The sequence below is a fragment of the Scatophagus argus genome, chromosome 15 (assembly GCF_020382885.2).
Source record: "Scatophagus argus isolate fScaArg1 chromosome 15, fScaArg1.pri, whole genome shotgun sequence".
NCBI classification, from domain to species: domain Eukaryota; kingdom Metazoa; phylum Chordata; class Actinopteri; family Scatophagidae; genus Scatophagus; species Scatophagus argus.
Window position 1 is genome coordinate 22,781,273 of NC_058507.1, and position 23,948 is coordinate 22,805,220.

Sequence of the window (23,948 nt, forward strand, 5' to 3'; positions counted from 1 at the left end):
TCTGCCATCTAGTTGGTAGGGGGTTGGGTTGTCAGGGAGAATAGCTATGTTGCTCTTAAAGGCTTAAGACCCTACTGTACCTGTCAACAGTGTGGCTTTAGCACTGACGACCAACGGCTTAAGTCATTTGAAGTTGCTTCTTTTTTAATGAGAAAAGAAGAAGGTGCAAAGAATGCTGACAGCCACTCAAGGTCTTGAAATAATTCTATACCTCTGAATAACCAGAAGTGTCTATCTGGCTTAATTCAACCCATACACACACTTTAAGGTAGTGGAAATAAAAGCAAGTAGCAAGGCTGATAATGAGAAAGTGGTGGCAAAGAGAAGGACATTTTCATTCTGTCACAATGCACACTGTAGTTCTACTGCATTACTGTGGATTGACTCTATGAATGAAATGAACAAAGACTCCTCCTTAATTAAAATTTAAACATGCTACCACAAATAAATCTGTCATCACAAAAGATCTTTTATGATAACATGATACTGAACAACGGAACCCAAAAGATCTACATCAAACAATTATTTCTATTTTTCAGCAATCTGCTGTCTATGATTTATAATTTTAGCAATATCAATATGAATTACTTGCAATATGTAATCTCTTTTTTTGGACCTCAGTCCTACCTCGGACCTCTTATTGTGTCTCATTACTTTGCTCTCACTTTCTTTCTCTTTGCTGGCATTATCCCCCCTGTTGGGGTGTGTAGGCTGGCCAGTGAAATGCCATAATTACCCATTTGCCATGAAACTCAAGCCAAATGACAACTCCAACTCTACACTATTTTCTTTACAGGACTAATTGTGGGTCTTATTTCTTTTATTTTTTCACCCCAGTGCGGAACAAGAAAGGTGATCTTAGTACAGCGAAATTCAATTATGCAAAGAATTAGTCTTGGAGACTATGCTGCTATCATTGTAGATTTTTGTGTTTTCATTGTAAACACTGTGCAGAGCTTTGTGAAATAAAAACAATAAATTATCCTTTATGATTTGGATAAAAGAAAAGCCAGACATCAGATGACCAAAAACGTATTCTTTGTCTTCGAATGTGATTTATTGGTCTTACTTCATTCACTGTGGTTACTGAAAAATGTTGAACCTTAGTTCAATATTTTGGAAAGGTTTAACATTCAGACAAGGACAAAGATTTGAAATTGAAAGTTGAAATTTTAATTTCGAACTTTGAAAAAATACATCATTATACTAGAACTACAAATGCACTATATTGCCAAAAGTATTCACTCACCCATCAAAATAATTGAATTTATGTGTTCCAATCACTTTCATGGCCACAGGTGTATAAAATCAAGCACCTACACATGCAGACTGCTTCTACAAACATTTGTGACAGAATGGGCCAGTCTCAGGAGTTCAGTGAATTCCAGCATGGTATTGTGATAGGATGCCACATGTGCAACAAGTCCAGTCGTGAAATTTCCTTGCTACTAAATATTCCACAGTCAACTGTCAGTGGTGTTATAACAAAGTGGAAGCGATTGGGAATTACAGCAACTCAGCCACAAAGTGGTAGACCATGTAAAATGACAGAGTGGGGTCAGTGGATGCCAGACGCATAGTGCGTACAGGTCGCTAACTTTCTGCAGAGTCAATCGCTACAGACCTCCAAACTTCATGTGGCCTTCAGATTAGCTCAAGAACAGTGCATAGAGAGCTTCATGGAATGGGTTTCCATGGCCGAGCAGCTGCATCCAAGCCGTACATCGCCAAGTGCAATTCCAAGCGTCGGATGCAGTGATAGAAAGCACGCCACCACTGGACTCTAGAGCGGCAGGGTCACGTTCTCTGGAGTGACGAATCACCCTTCTCCATCTGGCAATCTGATGGATGAGTCTGGGTTTGGCGGCTGCCAGGAGAATGGTACTTGTCTGACTGCTGACTGTTGTTTTTCAGGTGCTGGGCTTGGCCCTTTAGTTCCAGTGAAAGGAACTCTGAATGCTTCAGCATACAAAGAGAACCAAGAGATTTTGGACGTGCTCCCAACTTTGTGGGAAAAGTTTAGGGATGGCCCCTTCCTGTTCCAACATGACTGCGCACTAGTGCACAAAGCAAGGTCCATAAAGACATGAATGAGCGAGTTTGGTGTGGAATAACTTGACTGGCCTGCACAGAGTCCTGACCTCAACCCGACAGCACACCTTTGGGATGAATTGGAGCGAAGACTGCGAGCCAGGCGTTCTCATCCAACATCAGTGTCTGACCTCACAAATGTGCTTCTGGAAGAATGGTCAAAAATTCCCATAAACATACTCCTAAACCTTGTGGAAAACCTTCCCAGAAGAGCTGAAGCTGTTGTTTGTTGCTCAAACAGTGAAAACGTCAAATTAAACTCTATGGACTAAGAATGGGATGTCACTCAATTTCATATGTGTGTAAAGGCAGATGAGCTTCTGCCAATATAATGGAAGGGTAGGAAATAAAAAAAATCAGTTTAAATGTAATTTTATTCAGTTCTGAAATTCTTTTGAATAAATGACCTATCTTCAATTTTCATTCTTATATATATTTCAGATCTTATCCTTTTTTTTTACAGTTTCAAATTGTATTCTTTCGATCTTTTTTTCACTTAAATTTTTTCAGTTTCAAACTTTTGACCTGGATCTGGCATGGCATCAGCTTAGAGTGGCATGGAATCATGAGTGACAGCACAACAAAGTAGGCCGAGGACCTTCCTCAATCCTGTGTTCTGCTCAGTAAAATTAGTGCTTTTCTTAATGGAGTCTGGTTGCAATTGCCAAGTACTCCGCTCTCAATCAGTAATTCACAGATTCCAAAGATTTTTGTGCTCATCAATCATTTACATGGGACAGCTAGGTCCCACATATACTTTCAGTTGTCAACATTCGTATTCATCACACAGTAATCTATTTATTTGGCATATTTTCCAGTGGACATTTTGGCTGGTGTTATATTCGTCATCATTCAGTGATGGCTTCATACTCATTTCTTCAGACTGAAAGGGGATTATACATACTTACAAGATGTGGGGGGAAAAAAATCCTTTTAAATGGTTACTGATGGAATAATCACAAATTCTGATGTTTTGAAGTTTACTGTACCAGTTATAGCTTTTTAAAAAACACTGAAACAGTTTAGAAATGTTGTAGAAATGCTTTTAGTGGAAGTTTTATGTTTTTATGCACAGAAATTTGTACAGAAAGGTTAGTTGTACAGAAAAATATTAATGTATAGAATATTAACTTATTATAGTATAAACATATCTTGTTGATGATTGCACTGCAAAGTGTAGATTTAAAAGGTTTAAACTGATGAACAAACTGCTACATGAACTGGGGCATTAAAAAATTTTAGAAGCTCAAAGGGAATTCAGATATACTTACATCATATGCATAAAAGGACTGTGTTAGTAATTAAACTGCAAAGTTAGTTTGTGGTGTGCTGAAGTGCACTGGCACATGGTTTAAACCGGTGAAAACAATTTAAAAATACACAAGATGGTTAGAAATATTATAATTCACATTTTGACATTAAGAGGGTATTAAAATATCCATCCATCCATTTTCTATTCCGCTTATCTGTCAGGGTTGCGGGGGGGGGGGCTGGAGCCTATCCCAGTTGACTAGGGGCGAGAGGCGGGGTTCACCCTGGACTGGTCTGCAGTCAAGCACAGGGCTGACACACAAAGACAGACAAGCACACACACACACTCAAGCCTTGGGGCAATGCAGAGTAGTCAATTAACCCGATGTGCATGTTTTTGGGATTGTATGAGGAAGCTGGAGCACCAAGAGAAAACCTACACAGGCACAGGGAGAACTCCGCACAGAAGGGCCCGACCGGGAATGGCTATGAGGCGACAGCACTAACCCCCTGCAACACCATGCAGCCCAGAAATTATTAAATTAAGCAGGATAAGAGTGTTGATGGTTGATGTGTTGAATGACTTATACTGGCCAAAACTGAAACAACTCAATTTTGCTATGGACTGTTTATTTCAATGTATTTATGTGCTTTGAATGTACTCTCATTGCACCATAATTCTGATATGCAATTTACATTCTGGACAAAAAAAAAATCAGAAGTAGAAATCAGGATTCTAAACGTCATGTTTACTGTTACCAATAAACGGTGTCCATGGCCAGTCCTCAGTGACATCATAACACAAGCTGCAGCCCATAAGTTCAAGCACTTAAACAAAGTGACATCACAAACAGCATTGCATCCCCTTACCAAGAAAAGCCCAACCCCAGCCCCAGCCCTCTATATTCTTTACCATTATTACATATCAAAAAGTACATTTTCTCAAGTTTGATTATTTTTTAATACAAATATGAGGAAATCTAAAGAAATCTGACAATGTAGACCCGTTCAGTATATTTAATCTTGATTGCAGGGACCTAGTGGGAGAGCCAGTGAAAACAGAAAAGAAGAAAAGTATCAGATGTGGCTGACAAGGAAAGTCTGCTGTCATAAGAAAATGATGAAATGGAACTTTACTGGATTAATCTGCTAATTTGAGAAAGGTTCTGATGATGGGAAATACAGTAGTTTTTTATGGTTTTATCCAAGCCCTAACCACTAGTACTTAAATTAATGGAACATATAGAATAGCTGGGCAATATTCAGGTTATTTTCTTCTTTGTCATCTCAGCACTTTTTGATTGGCAGGTGTTCATATGAAGGGTGGTCTTCGTGACCACTGTCAGCAGCAGTAAATGTATTTGTAGTTAATATGTAACCAATATTCTCAGGACTCTACTAAATTATGGCATAATCCTGAAGCAAAATTTAAAAGTACATGAATGTACAGTGTTTTTATGGTCCCTTTATGTCCAAACTGCTCAAACCACAAAATGAGACAAACAGGCAGAGGATGAAGATCTGGAACAGCTTGTATTTGTGCTCTGAATTCCCGGAGGGGGAGGCATGTGCCTGACCTGGCATGGCAGTCACAAAGGCCAAACAGAATAACTCCCCAAATTCATCCCCAGACACTGGAAATCACTACCAGCGCCGGTTGGAAAATTCTAAACAAATAAGTAAAAAAGTCAAACAAAATGAAAAAAGAATAAAACTATATACAACCAATGGAACAGTAAACAAAACACTGACTTATGATTTGTTACTAACAGGCCGTGGAACAATCTTTCCTTCCCCTTCTGTACAATGTGATTAATTACAACAATACAAATTCATCACATTAACTGTCCTGCCCCATGAGAGGAAAAATATATCATAGCAGCCTGTGAGTTGTGTCTTGTCATTGGAATAAAGTCACCCCCCACACCTGGAACCATATAAAAGAGCAAGATGTCCCAAAGTACTCAGAGTACCCTATTCACAAAAGGATGCACGTAGCCTACAAGTTAAAAAAGACAAGCTCTTTACGAAAGACAAGTGCCTACACATGTATTTCAAACCATCCACAAAGAATAATCCATTCCAAATGACGAAAAATAGATACAAGTCAGGATTCTCAGTGCGTTTTTTTCTGAAAAGCAGAATCTGTGTTCTAAAAAAACCTCCATCAGCTAATGAAGCACTTATCTACTCACCCTCACCAGAACAGCCATCCCACCACCAAATGCACATTTGTTACAGCTCAGTCATTTTTTAATTAATTTATTTTTCATTTCATTACACCCAAGGCAGAGATAAAGTTTCTAAAACTTAAGACTACAGATACAGCGACAAAAACAGAGACCCACAATTTTAATTTAACTGCAAATAAAAGATAAAAAACCAATTTGTTTTCTATTTGTAAAATGCCCAGACATTCTCCAATATTACAAATACTGGTATACTTTTACAGTAAACAAGGAAAATGTAATATATATTCATATATATTTATATATATTTTAAAATCCCATCACCAAGAAAAAAGAAAGAAAGAACGAAATAAAGAAAAGAAAGAATATGCACTTTGCCACTATGGCATTCAGAGAAACTTTAGAAGCAAACTTGGAAAAAAAAATACTTCATTGTTTAAAACACATACACACAAATATTATTTCAACCTTTTACTTGTTTCAATACTGTAAACTTATTTAAAGACAGAGTGCACTAGATTGTTTTTTTTCCACGTTTTTTTTTTTTTTTTGGTCTTTTTTTTTAACTCTCTGCATTTCCTGATTTACGTTGCATCCTTGACATTTGTGTGGCTTTTGTGTGCTCCTGGAATTTTCTGTTGAGGGATAGACTTGTTCTGAAGAGTAAGGAATCTGATTTATAAGTTTGTGCCTTTATATGTACATATGCATACATATATATACACATTGGCATAATTCTGGATACTTCTAAACCTAAGATCAACATTGTTTCATTTGTGTTAATTTAAATAATTGTGTTAAAACATCAAATTACATGTTAAGTGTTGCATTTGTCCGAGGCAATAAATAGGAAGATCAGTATTCAAGGCACACTTACATCAAACAGAATGGCAGGACAAAAACTGTCCCAAATATATTATTATTATTATTTTCAATTTTATAGTCCCAACATTGGTAAAGCCTCACCTAACTCCCCTGGGCACTTCAGCATCCAAAAACCAGACCCTTTTCTGTCAGCTTTGAGTGAGTGTGTGTGTGTGTGTGTGTGTGTGTGTGTGTGTGTGATGAAAAAAATCTTAAAGTGCAGGTCTGTTAGGAGCTCTAAATTTGTAATTTCACAGCATTAAAATTAGGTATGTTTCAAAAATAACAATGAGGGTGGATTGGGCTTACTTGGGTTTTGATATTCTTAAAAACCAAAAAGGGCATTCAGCAAACTGATGCTTCTTCTCTTAATATTATTTTTGCGAATTCAGCACACACATATATTTTTCCTGTTCATATTGCTGGAGAGGTGACTTCATCAATCAGTTTATAAATATTATACTATAACAATGAAAGTCAAAATTTACTGTACCACTTTTCAACAAACTGTAAGATATTTGCACAAAAAATGCATAGGGATTTTTATAAATTTAGAGCATAAAAGCATTTTTGCAGAAATATAGAGGTGGCCATGTATGCACATACTTTTACCCTGCCCAAATTAATATTAGAATTAGAAGCGGTAGCTTCAAATATGAATGAATGTATTAGCTTTTAAAAGAGGCTGGTGGGGATGCTGTAAAAGATGCAACTGCCCCTAATTATTTAAACATAAAATGAAATGGAAACACATGGATGCATGAGTCAATAAAAAAAGTAGTATAGCTCACCCTGAGATGTCCCTGTGCTCACACACTTATTTTATCTCTATGCAGACTTGTCTTACATGTTTCATGTTTAGTTTACTCCTAATAAATAATATAGCCAAGATATGGATTCACGCAAAACAGAATACATGGATGTATGAATGTAGGTAAGATGGCAATAAGGGGGCTTAGTGCTGTGTACCAGTCAGCAGCTGCCTTATTTAGAGTCTATTTGTTCTGCTGGTACTGTTGTTCTCAGAAGGAGACAGGATTCAAAAACCTTGGAATCCTCTTTTATATTAGATTTACTGTCAAATGTGACATTCAGTGCTACATATCCAATTATATTGACATGTTTTGGAATCAGTTCATGCTACAATGCCAAAGGATTGTTGTCCGCATATGTCATCAAATGAAATAATTTTGGCATTCTTAGTTAACACCACTTTCAAATTGAATATTTAATTTAGCTTCTCTTCAAGAAATCGCATTTAGCTTAACACACAATTTCTTACAAGCAATGGCCAAAAAAGATGACTTACAATAGACAACTGTCTTTCCAAAAAAAAAACCTCTCAGGTTATCATGTGGGTTTTTAAAAAAACAGAGTAACATAGAAAATAAAACATTTTGCCTAAAACACCTAAATAAAAATGTACCTGCACATGCCAAAATACAAAATCCAATAAATATAGAAATTATTGCACAATTAAAGGTTCCACATACAACTCAACTGACTGATTGTTTAAAAAGGAACCCCAAATGAGGCAGTATAGAGAGCTTCAATTGGTGTTAAGAACTTTGTTTTGACTTTTTTTTTCTCAGCTGGCAGTTTCTTAAAAACACAAAATGAATCCAAAATTAATAATTAAGAAAAAAGCTACCACATTCTGTTCATTTTTTCTGTCAAAATGTGGTGCAGAGTAGGGAAACAGAGGACCTGGATTAGGTTCTCTCTGTTTGTTCAATTTTGACGTCATTGGTCATCAGATGTTCTCCATGCCATTTTTTCATATGTTTTTCTAGAGTGCTGTACACGCTGAAGGGCATTTGGCAAATGTCACAGCGGTAAACCTCCTTACCAAGTTGGCCGTGTGTCTTCATGTGGCGTGTGAGCTTGGAGCTCTGAGCACAAGCATAATTGCACAGCTCACACTTGTAGGGCCTCTCCCCAGTGTGGCTGCGCCGGTGGACTGTGAGGTTGCTACAGTTCTTAAACACCTTGCCACAAAATTCACAGGTGTCACATCTCCTGCTGTCCTTGGAGCTGGGTCGGCCAGGACCTGGGCCTCCACCCAGGTGAGGCGTACTGCCTCCACTAGCAGTGCCACTGCGGCCCGATAGGCCACCATCCAGCAGATCACCTGGAGGTGTTGAGAACCGCAGGCTGCCATTCTCAGATGAGTGCTCAGAGGAGGTGGCAAATGGAGATTGTCTGGAGTCAGTGAAGCCTAGGAAAGGGTCTTTGATGAAGTGCCGTGAGGCAGCATAGCCCACGAGCCACTGGGAGTACACATTCTCAGAAGGGATGTGAGTTGCTGAGGGAATGTCTAAGTCCTTTTCAATCTTGATCCTCTTATTTGAGGAATTGGACAGGCTAGGGCTGGTGATGGGGGTTGGCTTACGGGGAAACAGGCCCGAGAAGGAGTCACCAGAGCCACAATTCCGGCCATTAATAGTTGTCCTCTCCTCCTGCTGATGGTGATCCATTTCCCCAGCCACTGAGTCCTCATCCCCTGTGTCCCTCTGTCCATCTGAGCATCTCTTGGAGAATGGGATCCTTTTACGATTGTCAACTATCAAATTATTGTACTGCTGTATAGAATTTAACCGCCCACCGTCCACCATCTTCTCAAGGGCAAATGATGATTTCTCTTCTGACGGTGGTTTAGAGCCATTTTCCCTGTTCCGGTAGAACTCAGACTCCATGCTGAAACTGGAATCTGGTCGACTTTCATTCTCAAGTTCTTCCTCCTCTTCCTCCTCCTCTTCCTCCTCATTTCCTTCCTCTTGAAAGTCCTCATCGCGATTCTTCATGGCCTCACCTGTGACATCACTAGTGCCTGGCTCTGGGGAGCTTGTGGTAGACAGTCCATCATCTGAGCGCCCAGTCAGGGATCCAGCCTTGTGCATGTGGGTCTTCATGTGGCGCTTCAGCTTACTTGCCTGAGAGCAAGCGTGGTCACATAGCTGGCACTTGTATGGTTTTTCTCCAGTATGGCTGCGCCGATGCACCACCAAGTTGCTCTGGAATTTGAAGGTTTTACCACAGAACTCACATGACTTGATCTTGTTCTGTGTCTGGGGAGGGGTGGTGCTGTTTGGGGGCATTGGAGGTAAGGGTGGGGTGCTCAGAAAAGGTGATTTTGGCCCAGGCTGAAAGGGGTTGTGGTTTAGTAGTCGGTGCATAGGGTTGGCCCTGCTGGGTGACAACGGTGGTGTGGTGCTGTTGGTGTTCCCTGCCAACTCACGTAATCGCCTAGAGAAGTCCATGGACTGGGACTCCATGGCCATTGGCGTTAACCGCATCACCCTCTCAAAGGCACTGGGATGCTGAGAGATGAGGCCCATTTCCTCTGCGCTAAGGCGTTCCAGCCGATGGGAGTCAATGTGATGGCGGGGAGGTGGACTGACAAAGGGGGGCGTGTTGGGCAGGCGGTTCTCCATGAAGCCTGGGGGAGGCTCCCGAAGCAGGGGGCCTGTCATCCTCAGGAGGTGGAATGGGTTGTTGTCGCCAAGAAAATTGGTGAGGGGGGACTGTGGGATGGCATCGCTTCCCATGGGTGGAGGCATGGTGATGCGTGGGGTGAGGGCTGTGCTGGAAAGGTTTGATTCTAGGTATATGCGAATTCCATGGGTGTTCTGGGCATGCTGTAGCAGGAACCAGGCACTGGGGAAGGGTTGCTTACACGTGGTGCATATATAGCTGGAAGGCTCATCCCTGCCACCTGTAACACATCAAGAAAGAAATATATTAAATATTTAATCTGAAAACCTTTTTGAAACCTTATTAGATCAAAGTAAAATCTACTTCATTCAAGAATCAAATTGTGGGAAGAGCTCAGCTCATCATGTTGTCACATTTGTACAACCAAATTACCACATTTTTGACAAGTGTGTTTTCAGTGACTGGAATGGTCTACATTGGACCCATGTTTTTAGTTTAGTCTCTTATTTGGTACAGGGTCAATCTCTCTTCACTATGAACTAAATAATTACAGTATATGACTGTTTGCCTATCTGCATCTGGGCCTACATGTACAGTTAGCATGTTGTATGTAAGTCTGCATACTTGCATATACAGAGGCAACACTTTCAAAAACCTCCAAGCAGAGAGTCTGTAATGATAGCCAAGTTGGAGATAGCCAAGCTATTGGTGAAGATAGAGTATGCACAACTTTGAAAGTTACTTAAGAAAGACTAATCACACACCAGCAAATAAAGGTCACAGAGGGAAGTGAGGTTAAAAAAATAATAAAGGCAGAGCAAGAAAAATAAAAGAGCGTGTTAATCAGGCTTGATAAGGGCAAATTCACAATACTTGGCTAACACACTTCCTTCTCACCCATGTACCTGGACTGGATCAAGGATAAAACAGGATGGAGTGGCCCAGCTCTTCCAGAAACAGAAAACTGGAAAGTTGGCTGGCCCAGACACCCCCCTCTCTGCAGGTCTGTGCTATCCAACTGGCTCCTGTCTTCACATAGATCTTCAACAAGTCCCTGGAGCTATTTGCAGTCCCCTCCTCCTTCAAACACTCCATCATCCTACCAGTCCCCAAGACATCCTCCACCATAGGACTGAATGTCTACAGGCCTGTTGCTCTGACGTTTGTGTTCACGAAGTCCCTTGAACCACTGGTGTTGGTCCACATGAAGGATACCACAGCACACCTGCTGGACCCCCTGCAGTTTGCCTACAGAGCAAAGAGGTCAGTGGATGATGCAATCAACATGGGACTGCACTACATCCTTTAACACCACAACCATCCAGGGAAATATGCAAGGATCCTGTTTGTAGACTTCAGCTCGGCATTCAACACTATCGTCCCTGGTACCCTCTCCAACAAACTCTCCCAGCATGGTGTATCTTCCATCCCCCAATTAATCATCAGCTTCCTGATGGACTGTACTCAACAAGTGAGGCTAGGAGAAGTGACCTTGGAGATACAGACAATCAGCACTGGTGCTCCCCTAGGCAACCCTCAAAACTGCTCCCTCTCAAAATATCTGGCAGCCCTGTTCCAACAATGGAATTCCTCAAGTTCGCGGGAACCACCAGGACATGAAAGATGGGAGGTCAACATTAACTCCATCCTCAAGAAGGCCAAGCAGAGGATGCATTTCTCCGGCAACTGAGGAAGCATGGTCTGCCACAGGAGGTGTTGAACCAGTTTTATCCCACAGTCATCTGAATCTGTTCTCTGCTCATCCATCACAGTATAGTTTGCAGCAGCCACAAAACAGGACAGAGTCCAACTACAACGTACTGTAAGAACAGCTGAGAAAAACACTGGAGCCCCTCTTTCCAGCCCTCAGAATTGTATTCCTCAAGGACTATGAAGCGGGTGAGGAACATCATTAAAGATCCCACACACTCTGAAAATAACCTTTTCCAACTTCTCCCTTCTGGCAGGGGTATAGAACCCTGAATTCTAGAACAACCAGACTCAGGAACAGCTTTTTCCTATTTTCATCATTTTCATAAATAACTAATCTGCACCCTTGGATTCAACCTGCTAATGACATTTTGTGTGTGATTCATTCAGGCTCATATCAACTATTTTGTGTCTATGTTGTAGAAACACATCATTGGGCTGCATTTGCCTACTGCACTGCTCTTAATGTATGTTGCAAGTAGTTGTATATTGTTGTCTTTTTACCAGACAATTTCTACTGTGTATATTGCCTCATTTGTAGACTCCTACTGTAATATATCCAATATGTTTTGTTGTATTTATGATGAGTTCATATTGTCTTGTCTATATATTGACTTATTACTAGAGAGACATCACCAGCCAAAACAAATTCCTTGTATGTACCAACTTGGTCAATAAACCTGATTCTGATTTTAAAAATAGCCTCTAATACACACAGACATCATAGTTTTACAAAAGGCACAGGCTGTTTAAAACCACTTCTTAGGCAGTGAAGAGCTCTAAATATTGGCTTGGAAATCACACGGACATCAACTCCTTTAGAAACAAGGGTGGCAAATCTGATTTCAGTCAAGTACAATAAATGAGGTAGAATCAGAATTCTATTTCTTTATCATTGTACAACAAAATTAAAACTGTGGTTCATTTATGCTACTCACAAAATTATATAAATGATTAAGGACTAAGTAATTAACACATAACAATGCTGTATAGTCCTTTCTGAGCGTTCTTTACCATGGTGGCAGTGTGTCTTGTTGGTGTTGAGGTCTCTATCCATTCTCTCCTGATGTCTCTGCTTTGCCTTTTCGTGCTAGCTTTCATTCTTGCCCTGAGGGAGCTGTATTCTTCCTTCTCACCTGAAAAATCATCTTTTTTGGCCCTGAACAGAACCCACAGTTTACTAGTTCTGTAAGCTGTAGCTTCTTTTGCACATACTTAAACAGATAACAGATTATTATTTGGGAGTAAGTTGGCAGGAGAAGCAGGACAAAATGGGGACAAGGGAGGACTCCATCTGCCTGGAATTTTCATATAAACATGGTCTAAAGCACTTCTTGCTCTTGCATGGATGTGGACATGCTGGTGGAGATTAGGTAAAACAATTTTAAGGTCTGTTTAATTTTGGTATTTTTATTGTAGCTAGTGATTACCAGGATTCGCATCTGGAGGAATATAAACAGCACTAACAATTCTCTGGGTAGATACGATGGTGACACTAAAAACACTAAACACTGCCAACACTAAAAACATCTGGTAAATGCCAGTCCACTTTGTTGCAGATTGAGTGCCATGCATCAATAACACAGAGTCTGATTCCCCCTTATCGTGCTGTTCTGTCAGCTCAGAACACAGTCCACTCATCAAGTGTAATAGCTTGATCAGGGATGTTGTGACTGAGCCAGGTCTTTGGAAGAATGTAGGCACAGCAGTTTCTGATTTTTCGTTGCTGAATAAGCTTATTTCAGGCATTTGCCATTGGCTGGACATTAGCCAGTAGTCAGGTGTATAGAGGAATAGCCTCAGGTCCAAGATGGGTCAGTCACACCAGTTGAGGTTACATTTGTTGACTGGTCTGGCTGGTTGGTTGCAGGTACCAAGGGCGGTGATCTAATCCTTGCTCTTCCTTTTCTGACGTTAGTGACATAGAAAGACAAGTTACCCAAAAATTCAAACATGCTTTACCAAAACAAATAGAAATGATCCTGAGAGACCAACAGTTGCATTGCTTTGTACACTCAACAACAAATTAGTGCAACTGTTTTTATATGACAAAGTAATAATATACTTGTATATATGTCCGACACAAAAAGGTCTTGCAAACACTGAACAGCCTGAGGAGCACTCCTATACACAGACACACACACACACATGTGCACAGACAATGGTAACACTGCTCTTGTTCTAACTCTCACATTTATTAAATAAAAGCTTGTTGTTTGACCCAGTACACTTAATTTCATGCATACAAAAGAGGAAACATACAGTGCTGTAATTGTCTCACTTATTTGTGTGTATTCCATAATGATTTTTGACAGTGACACAAGCGTACACACAAATACAAAAAATAATTCTGCATATTGTATTTCGTATCATATTCATATTTATAGATGTAGTGGTTATATCACGATGTGCGAAAATTTATGGGGAGTAAAGTAAGCATCCACCTTTCTCCCCTTACATGCCTGAGTGGAAAGCAAAGTCCTGAAAAAATGTATTTAAATTAAATGCATGCATACAACCAAAAATAAATAACCATATCGAATTGTGTGCTTATTGAAAATACAGTATATGAAATCCCACATTTGATACACAATCCTATAATGTTTACTACAAGAGGATTTTGTTTAATCCATGTGAAAAGTCAAATAAAGTATTTATGAAAAATATCAATAGTATTTCATCTACATGGGCAGTCGTGGATCAGCGGTTAGGGTGTCGGACCCGTAACCGGTGGATCGCTGGTTCGATTCCCCGTACCGGTGTCCATGGCTGAGGTACCCTTGAGCACGGTACCTAACCCCCACTGCTCCCCGGGCGCTGCACGCGGTCGCCCACTGCCCCGGGTTTGCTGTGTGTGTGTGCACGTCACTTGGGTGGGTTAAATGCAGAGCACAAATTTCGTTGGAGTGAGTTCCCTCCAATGACAGAATATGTCACTTTCATCTTTCATCTTTTACAAAGAAAACTAAAAATGTTAATTAAATAATTTAATATTCACTATTCAATCATTTAATTTCTCTCTATATGACATGACATTTAAATGCCTAACTTCATCTCGTAGAAACATCTCTTAAACCAAGTTAGACCAAGTTAGTTACAATTTTCCCATGGGGACCTGCATTTTGTGCCCATAAGGTTGGTGAGTCCCCATGTGTAGCTGTGTAACCATGTATTTGTCAACAACATCAAAAAAACACGTACACACAAACACACTTATACACAAAAATAACAGAAACTCATGCCTAAGCTTTGGTGTGCACCTTTCTCTGTATGGTTTCTCACAAAAGCTGTTTCATTGCTGAATCTAAAAACATGAATACAAGAATTCTGAATACAAAGGAAAAACATCCATTGCATCCTCTGACACATACACACACACACACACACACACACTTCACACACCTCCCTTCACTCTCTATTTGCCCCCCTCATCAATTGATGAGTAAAAAATATCCAACTTATCTGCCAATAGAAGTCATTGGGAGGTCAGCTGATGTTCATTTCTGTCCAGCAATTAGGAGTGTGTGTGCGTGTGACATAAAAAGTGAGATAGTGTGTATTTGGGCTCAAACACTATTTCTTTTTGGCTGCAGTGTAAGGCATGGGTCGTGAGCTTTGTTTGAGGTGTGTGTGTGTGTGTGTGTGTGTGTGTGTGTGTGTGTGTGCATGCGCGTGCACCCTCCTGGGGGAAGGGAGCCCAACACAGATGGCAAATAAACTATGCAGCCTGAGGCGAGAGCACATTATGCTAATTCTAATGTCAGCTGTACTTTAATATACGACTCTGTTTAATCACCCCATTATTTCCTATCTCCATATAAAAAAACAGATAGAGAGAATGAACTGCTCATCAGTTGATTTGGTAGAATGCAGAGATTCGTTACGCGCGCGCGTGCGTGCGTGTGTGTGGGATTGAATGAGAAAACACACTTCTCATCCTCATCTTCAGCATCTGCATAGACATTTTCTTCCATTGTCTCCAGTCTCTGTGTTTCTCTCTTACACACACACACACACACACACACACTCATTCCCAAAACACTGTTTGAATTAAGACTCACTGAGTGTGCATTTACACTACGGGCTTTATTGTGTGTGTTCATATATGAGGGATGCAGGGGCTCTCCATACCTCGACAAGGTTAGATCATTTTACTTTCTGTTCATTTTCACTTGTAATAGCAGAAATGATGCTGCTATTTCTTTGCCCCAGTAATCTATGTCGTGCCAGTAACACATTACGTTCAAGGTCTTCTAAGCTCTGCTGAGAATTTAGATGCTACACATATGCAGAATTAATGAATGTGTAATTGTGACTCACTAGAATAAATAAGTTCAATAGAAAACAAAGGGGATAAGGAAAGAAAAGAAAAAAAGGTTTTCCACCATCATTTCCACAGGTTTAAAATAAATGTAAATGGCATGAAAGTTTTGTAAAATTTCAAGAAATTGGTTCTAAATTGCCAAAATTATTTATTTGGAATGACTATTAGACCCACTCACACAAATGTTCACAAGGGTCATCATCATCATCATCAGCATCATCATTGTCATCATCAGGAAAAGAACACACATAAAGTCAAACATGCTGACAGAATTATGTGGCTGTCAGTGGATGACTTAATTCAAAAGCAATATTCTACATCTCTCTCTCTCTCTTTCTCTCTCTCTCTCTCTCTCTCTCACTCCCTCCGTCCCTCCCTCTGGTGCCGAAAGCCTTTCCCCCTATCAGGCAAACTACAGTTTGGCCCTATGCCTATATTTTGTTTGGTTCATGTTCACACATAAACACAGGCACAAACACATGTGCACGCACACACGTATACACATACATATCCTGACAGCATAATCTGTTTGGACTTTGGAAGTCCTGAGAGAAAAGAAAAATGTGTGCTGTTGTGTACAATAAACGTTTAGAGATAACTTTAAGATAAGTTTAAGATAACAAAGAGTTAGACAGCTGTTGTGTCATAAGTTGTGTCATAACATGCAGTCACAGTTTTAAAAATCTGATATTACAAATACTGTGTGTGATTTTTCTGGGTGTGGGTTTTCATGCACGCATTCATATCTTGGTATGTTTTCTATCAAAACACTACATGTTACAGTGTGTGTGTGTGTGTGTCTTCCAGTGTGTTCCATATGGAGGAGAAACTACAGTGACAATACACTGACTTCCACACATCTATCCCTCTCTCCCTCTATCATTCATGAAGATTCGCTTGAAAATATTCTACCCGCTGCATTCCTCCTTTCTGGTTCAGGTTCACACAGTATAAAACTCTTTACTGACTGATTTCAGTTTTCACTCTGATTCAATTTGCCATAATGACATATGGCTGATACAAAAAGGGAAGAGAGGGAATGGCTAGAAATCAGAGCAAAGGTCAACTGCTAGTTAGCGGCATTCCTTTTCATTTCACTATTTTCATCTGGGACAGCTAATGGCCCAATTTTCTCCCCTCCGCTCCTAAACAAATATTTCCGGAGTTACAGGTTAAATAGGTAAATTAAATCACAGCTATTACAGATGAAGGAGGAAGGGAAGGAAGACAGAGAAGAAAAAAGGGAGTCAAATCTGTACATGGAGGAAGCACAGACTGCCATAAAGTGTGTGATCAATGTAAGAAGCCAGAGGCTGAAAAGACAAACACTGAGAGAGTGGACTGTGACAAGCATAGCACACAGTTAAACTGACTCATCTTTAATTTTTAATCTCACTTACACTGATGTTTTTACATTCAATATACAGATTCACTCGTCTTTATAATTTGTATCCTCTTAAACCGGCATTTTTCTTGTGCCAATTTACTTCAAGGTTCACTGAGCCGTCCCTCATTTTCTATACCACTTATTCATGCAGGGTCACAGAGGGGCTGGAGTCCCAGCTGAGAACAGGCAAGAGGCGTTGTACACCCTAGACTGGTCACCAGTCAATCACAGAGCCAACACACAAAGACATAAGACATATCCTATGATCAAGACTATATGCTGTGGAAAGCTCAATAAGATCCTTTGGAAAAAAAATCTAATATGTGAACTGTGAGTTTAAAATGATTTATCACAGGTGTACGAAATCAGCTCATGTCTCTCCTTGGAATGCATCCTTCATACTTTAGTTTAACCCCTCCCAGATATGAAACATGTGTTCTTTATCATTACAGCACAGCAAAATTTACAGACAAATCAGATGTGTGTGTCTGTTTTCCATACATAAAGACAGAATACACACTATTATTATTATTTTTTTTTGCTTGCAGGCAGTTAAGAACTGTTTATTCTGTGCATCTGTACATTTTTCTCCAAGCAGAACTCGCTTGGCATCAAGTTCACAGTATTTTTTAAGTGGTCTGTTTGTTCTGAATTAAATGGTTTGAGCTAATGTTAAGCTTACAACGAAACTCACCACAGGACCATACACCAACAGCCTTAATTAAATTGCCATTACTGTACAGAAATCCCACACTTTTAGGCTTTATATGCTGTGTTTGAGTCAGTGATTCACTGCAGCTACCTCACAGCTCTGAAGTTCCAGTGGGACAGACTAAAACATCCTTCTGGGGAATCTGAGTAATCTCTGTGCCCAGCTGAACATATACACTGTTTACGACAGACAAAGAGGCACACCACAAACTACTGATACTATACAGACCGTCAGTCTACTAGCCACAAGCTGGATTCCTGTCTCAGGTTTGTTCATTATTGTTTTTCTTTTTTGAATTATGATGTGGGCAGCACAGTGGTGCAGTGGTTAGCACTGTCACCTCACAGCAGGGTTCAAGGTTCGAATCCTGGTTTGGACTCTTCTGTGTGGAGTTTGCATGTTCTCCCTGTGCGTGGGTTTTCTCAAGGTTCTCCAGGTTCCTCCCACAATCCCAAAGACATGCACATTAGGTTACTCTCTGCTACACTAAATTACCCCTAGGTGTGAGTGTGTACATGTGTGGTTGTCTGTCTTTGTGTGTCAGCGCTGCGATTGACTGGCGACTGGGGCAGGGTGTACCCCGCCTCCCGCGCCCTAGTGAGCTGGGATAGGCTCCAGCTCCCCCTCGACTCTGACAGATAAGCGGTATGAGAATATATGACCCATGTGAGTTACGCAGATCAATATCATTATTTACTTATTTATTTTTTGCTACCTCACAAAACTAGAAGTGTTGTCTGTATGTCACCTGTGTGGCTGGGGTAGCAGCTGTGTCTGTGTTGGATTGTCAGTACATAGCAAACATTAGCATAAAATGTCAGGACTTCTTGTTCTTTCTTGCTGTTTGTTTTCACCTCATTATACCATTATTCACCATACCACACCATACCATTATTCAGCCTGACATTATGTTCGGGCGTTTTCTGTTTCAGTACAGTACTATTTCAGTGCACCTGCTTAACTCATGTTTTAATTTTAGCAACATAAAAAAATCACTTGACAGCTGGATGAAAACAAAAGCATGTTGGTACCCTGTAGAGCCAGATGATCTCAACAGGACCAACCCAGTTAAAAAAGTTAACAGTTAGCATCTAAAGAATCGCAATGAGCTGTGTTTTCTTATTCTCCTTCTCCCTCTAACTCCATGTCCTGAAGTTTATTTCTTTCAGTCTATCCATCTTCTTTCATCTCAGCATGAACTGAACATTAGGATTACAGAATCTTCTCTGCATGGTACCCAGTCACTATGCAAGGTGTGAGCATAAATGTGTGTTTACAAGCCTTGACAGTCATGGCAAGACAAGGAGAGGAGGCATAGAGGGAAAGGGGCTTTCACATTCTTTTGCTATGAGTGGTAAAAGAGGCCTTAGCTGATCATAGCCAAATTAGAACGCACTGAGCTCATTAGAAGAGTAGAGGAGAGGATGAACTGCGTCTCTCATAAAACATCACAAGACACAAGCCAGTCAGCCTAATCTTTAGTGCTGTGGTTGAAATTAGGAGTTGAGATGCAATCCAAAACAAACTGCAGTATGGTGTTTGCATGTGTGTGTGTGTGTGTGTGTGCATGCTTGCTTGCATGTGTATGGGTGAGTGTGTGTGTGTGGATGTGTATTATTGTAGTTAGTTAGTTAGTTAGTTCATTCATTCATTTTCTATATCTCTTATCCGTCACAGGGATAATCCTGTAGTTGTGGGGACAAAAATCTGTTTACATTCACATTGTGGGAACCCACCTTACTTCCTGGGAACATTGTGGGAACCCCACAATGTAAATCATTAAATATTAGGGTGAGACTTGCCTTTAGGTTAGGCTGGGGTTAGATTTAGGTTAAAGAGTAACTAAATCCCTAAAATCAATCGAAATAGGTATTTAGGGAGGTTATTGATTGATTAAGGTCAAATTCTTGACATTTTAGTGGAAAGCATCTGAATTTTCAATTTTGTGTTATAAATATGCATAGTGACTGCCCTCTACAGGTTGAAACCCAGCTATTACAACTGAATTCTGTGAGTGGCTGACCTGGAGGCAGGTGACTCTTTTAGGTAAGGGTTAGGATTAGGCAAGTAATGTTTATTGTTATGGTTAGGTTATGGTTAAGCCTCCGGGAAGTGAATGTAAGTCTATGTAATGTCCCCAAAAGTCATAGAGAAAAACTGTCTTTGTGTGTGTGCATCCTGTTAACAAATTAGAGGGATTACCAGAAGAGAGTGTCAAAGCATACCAGCTAATCTCCCACACTGGCACACATGACTGCACCTGGAGAGTGTGTGCTGGGGAGTGTGTGAACATGTATTTGGGTATGTAAGGAGTGTAATGGCAGAAATGGGCTCTGCAGGATCTCCTCCAAACAGACCTCCTGCCTCCAGTGGTCCCCTAATCCTGGACAGACATGCGCACACACACACACACACACACACACACACACACACACACACACACACAGGCACAAACACGCACACACACACACACACACACACACACAAACAAAACACTTCATGCAGGATACACCAGGTAACTGGTTACTTTTATTGCATTCAGCTGATAAGACTGTGTAGCTCAGGTGGAGGGGGCAATATTACAGCTACATTTTGGTTGTGGTTTCAGGTATATGCATTCTTGCCAGGTGCCTTTCATGGCCCCACGTACAAATACTTTTCTTAATTTGATGTAGAAGAACTTGACACTCTTGATTTTTGAGATCAGTGACAATGTAGCCCCCCTCCTTGGGTCACAGGGAACAGGTCTGCGTGCCATTGAGGCATACAGGACCAGGAAGCAAAAAAAGCGAATCTTTATTATGCAAAACGACATACATCTGAACCCCCAGTGCCCCTGGTGTAGACTTTTGGGGAGGAGAGGTTTGGGTGAAATGAGTTTCACCAACCAGTGGCGCTGTGCAACTTTTACAAGCTTTACCTGCCTGCTTCAAGAGACTCCTAGCCTAAGAATAAGCACAGCCCCATCTCCTCTGATGTTTACATTACCCTATAAATCTCCTGCCCCAGCTCGACATCCAATGGAACCTCAGGGACCCTCTGAGTGTTAGCTAATGATAACCATACCCTAACTCAGGCAGATACTGAACTCACCTTGTCCTGTATTTAGGACACAGGGTGTGCAGTAGTTATGCACTGTTCTATGTAAACAATTACCAATTATTTTTTGCCTCCTCTTCATACCCTACAACCTACACAGTACAACACTGGCCTCAAAACATCTATATATGAGTGTCCAAGTTACGTAATTTCAGACTGAATGAAGAAGCACTTACTCAAATTGACCTTGAAGTTAAATTAAATTAAACATTACATAACTCCTAACTTCACATTGTTAATTGTAGCTTGCTAGCTTAATTTTTCTGGTCTGATTAAATTTTTTTGCATTTAACCCAAAACTTTACTTTAATTCCCTCTTTTTTTAGTTCAATACTTAAATCCAAATCCTGTCCCTTACCCTAACCCCAACCCTGATTATTACTTAAATGTTTGATTCTATTTCAGTTTTTGACCTTGTCCTTTACCTCAAACCTAACCTTAACCTTTGTTCCCTCCCAAAATTTAATTTCATTTTTCATTTTTAATTTATCTATCCTGATCTTTAATTAAATTAGATATCATATTTCTTTTTTTCCTTTTTATTGAAAATTACTTTTTTGTGGGAGTGTATTTATGTGTTTTGTATGTGTTGTGAAGATGGAGTTGTTTATAACAACAGAAAAGAGTAAGGTGATGGTTTATTCCTCTAACCTAACCAAACTTTTGGCTTTTGAGGTATAATCATTGACATCTTGTCTTTACCTTACAAGCTGCAATAGAGAAACTCTACCATGAGAATGATTTGACAGTGGTCCAACACATTTTTTAACCCCTCTCTCTTTCTTTCTCCTTCTCTCTTCTACGTCACCTCCCCCATACGAACCTTCTCTTTCCTTCCTTTGCCTTATATAAAGCTTGTCCAAATAACATACTACCAAGTCAGAGTTTGTGAAACATACTACACACACACACACTAAAGCAATATCCCAGACAGTAGGGCTGAATAAGACGTATTACCGAAAAGATGTCTCTGTTGCTCTTTTTCTCTCTGCTGCTCCTGCTCCTCTCCCACCACTTGTGAGTCAAAAAGAATTGAGTGTTATCCCACATTTATGAATTCAACATTATGATCTCTGATTGGCCCTATTTTTTCAACTTTCAGAGAGAAGCTTCAACCTTTTCTTGTAAATGTAACCTTCAGCAGCTATTTAAACATATCTTTCACTATAGAAGAGCAGAATAAAAAAAGCCAGATGTGAGCTGATTAACTTCACCTGAGAAGACAGACATAGAATGAAACAGTCTGCAGAGATGGAAAAAGAGGTGAGACAGAGAAGGAAAAGTGTGGCAAAAAACAAGAGGTGCAGCCAATGGTCTGAGTGTTATGGTCAGACTCCACTTGTTTATACAGAAATGGTAGCAAGATGTAGGAGCAGGGAGGGAGTGAGGGTGAGGGTTGGCTGGCAGGTCGAGGACAAGAGCAGATCCAGAGCAGATGAAGGTTAGAGGAGGGCATGGATGGAGAGATGGAGGGAGGGATGTGAGGACAGGTCTGTGTTGGAGGTCCTTATAAGGCCTGGATAACTGGAGCACTCTTGTCAGGCAGAAGAGCCACTGCAGAAATATATACTGGCAGGATGGAACACACTGCAGGGGGAGCCCACTTGACGGTAGTTTAACACCTTTTTGTTACATCATAATCTCACATAACACTGTTGGATCATGCTTTATGATAGTAATATTATAAGGAAATTCCAGTTCCAGTAGACACAAATTATCTAACGATATAGCAATGGCATGGTGTTACGTTGACCTCCAGCACCACTGCAAGGAATCTGGTTATTTTTTACTCAGGATATGTCTTGAAAGTGACATATTTTGTCATTGGAGGGAACTCACTCCAACGAAATTCGTGCTCTGCATTTAACCCACCCAAGTGACGTGCACACACACACAGCAAACCCGGGGCAGTGGGCGACCGCGTGCAGCTCCCGGGGAGCAGTGGGGGTTAGGTACATTGCTCAAGGGTACCTCAGCTATGGACACCGGTACGGGGAATTGAACCAGCGATCCACCGGTTAAGGGTCCGACACCCTAACCGCTGATCCACGACTGCCCCCAAACTCGTACATAAAACAAATTTCAAGGACTGCCTTCTTTCATTTGCATAACATTGCAAAAATCAGGCACATTGTGTCTCAAGAAGATTAGTCCATGCATTTATTCCTTTCAGGTTGGATTATTGCAACTTCCATTTATCAGCAGTAAGTCTCAAAGCCCCTCCAGCTAATGTAGAATGCTGCTGCATGTGTACCTACAAGAAATAGCATACTGACTTCTTTACACGGGCTCCCTGTAAAATCCAGAATAGATTTTATAATCCTTCTTATAGCATACAAAGCTTAACCTTAATTGTCAGGCACGGTCACATCTTAAAGAACTCACAGCACCCATCATCCAACTAGAACATTGCCCCCAGGATGCAGGGTTACTTGTGGTGCTAGAGTCTACAAAAGTATAAGGAAGCTAGAACCTCTGGTTATCAAGCTCCTCTCCTGTGGAGCAAGTCAAGTCAAGTCAACTTTATTTGTATAGCCCATTTTTACAAGCAGTTTGTCTCAAAGGGCTTAACATAACATCAGCAACATCCTCTGCCCTTCGACCCTCACATCGACTAAGGAAAAACTCCCAGAAAAACCTTTAACAGGAAAAAATGGAAGAAACCTCAGGGTGAGCAACAGAGGAGGGATCCCGCACCCAGGACGGGCAGACGTGCAATGGATGTTGTACAGGCAGGAAAGCAATTTGCAACATGAGAAATGACATTACTAAAAAGATAAGCAAAACAAAATCTCAACTGTTTAGTTTCACTTTTTGCTACCACCTCAATATGATTTTAACATTTCACAAGTTATAAGAAAATTATAGTAATGAAAATTATAATGA

The 23,948-nt window shown here is 40.5% G+C and overlaps 1 protein-coding gene across 1 annotated transcript; it reads right to left on the reverse strand.

Annotated features, from left to right (window-relative positions):
* Positions 1-3,896: 3,896 nt before the first annotated feature.
* bcl11ba (BAF chromatin remodeling complex subunit BCL11B a) lies at positions 3,897-10,114 on the reverse strand (the record flags this gene model as incomplete). Its single annotated transcript, XM_046413511.1, has 1 exon — positions 3,897-10,114. A coding segment is annotated over one exon (2,007 nt), but the record flags the coding sequence as incomplete, so codon positions are not given.
* Between the last annotated feature and the right edge of the window lie 13,834 nt (positions 10,115-23,948).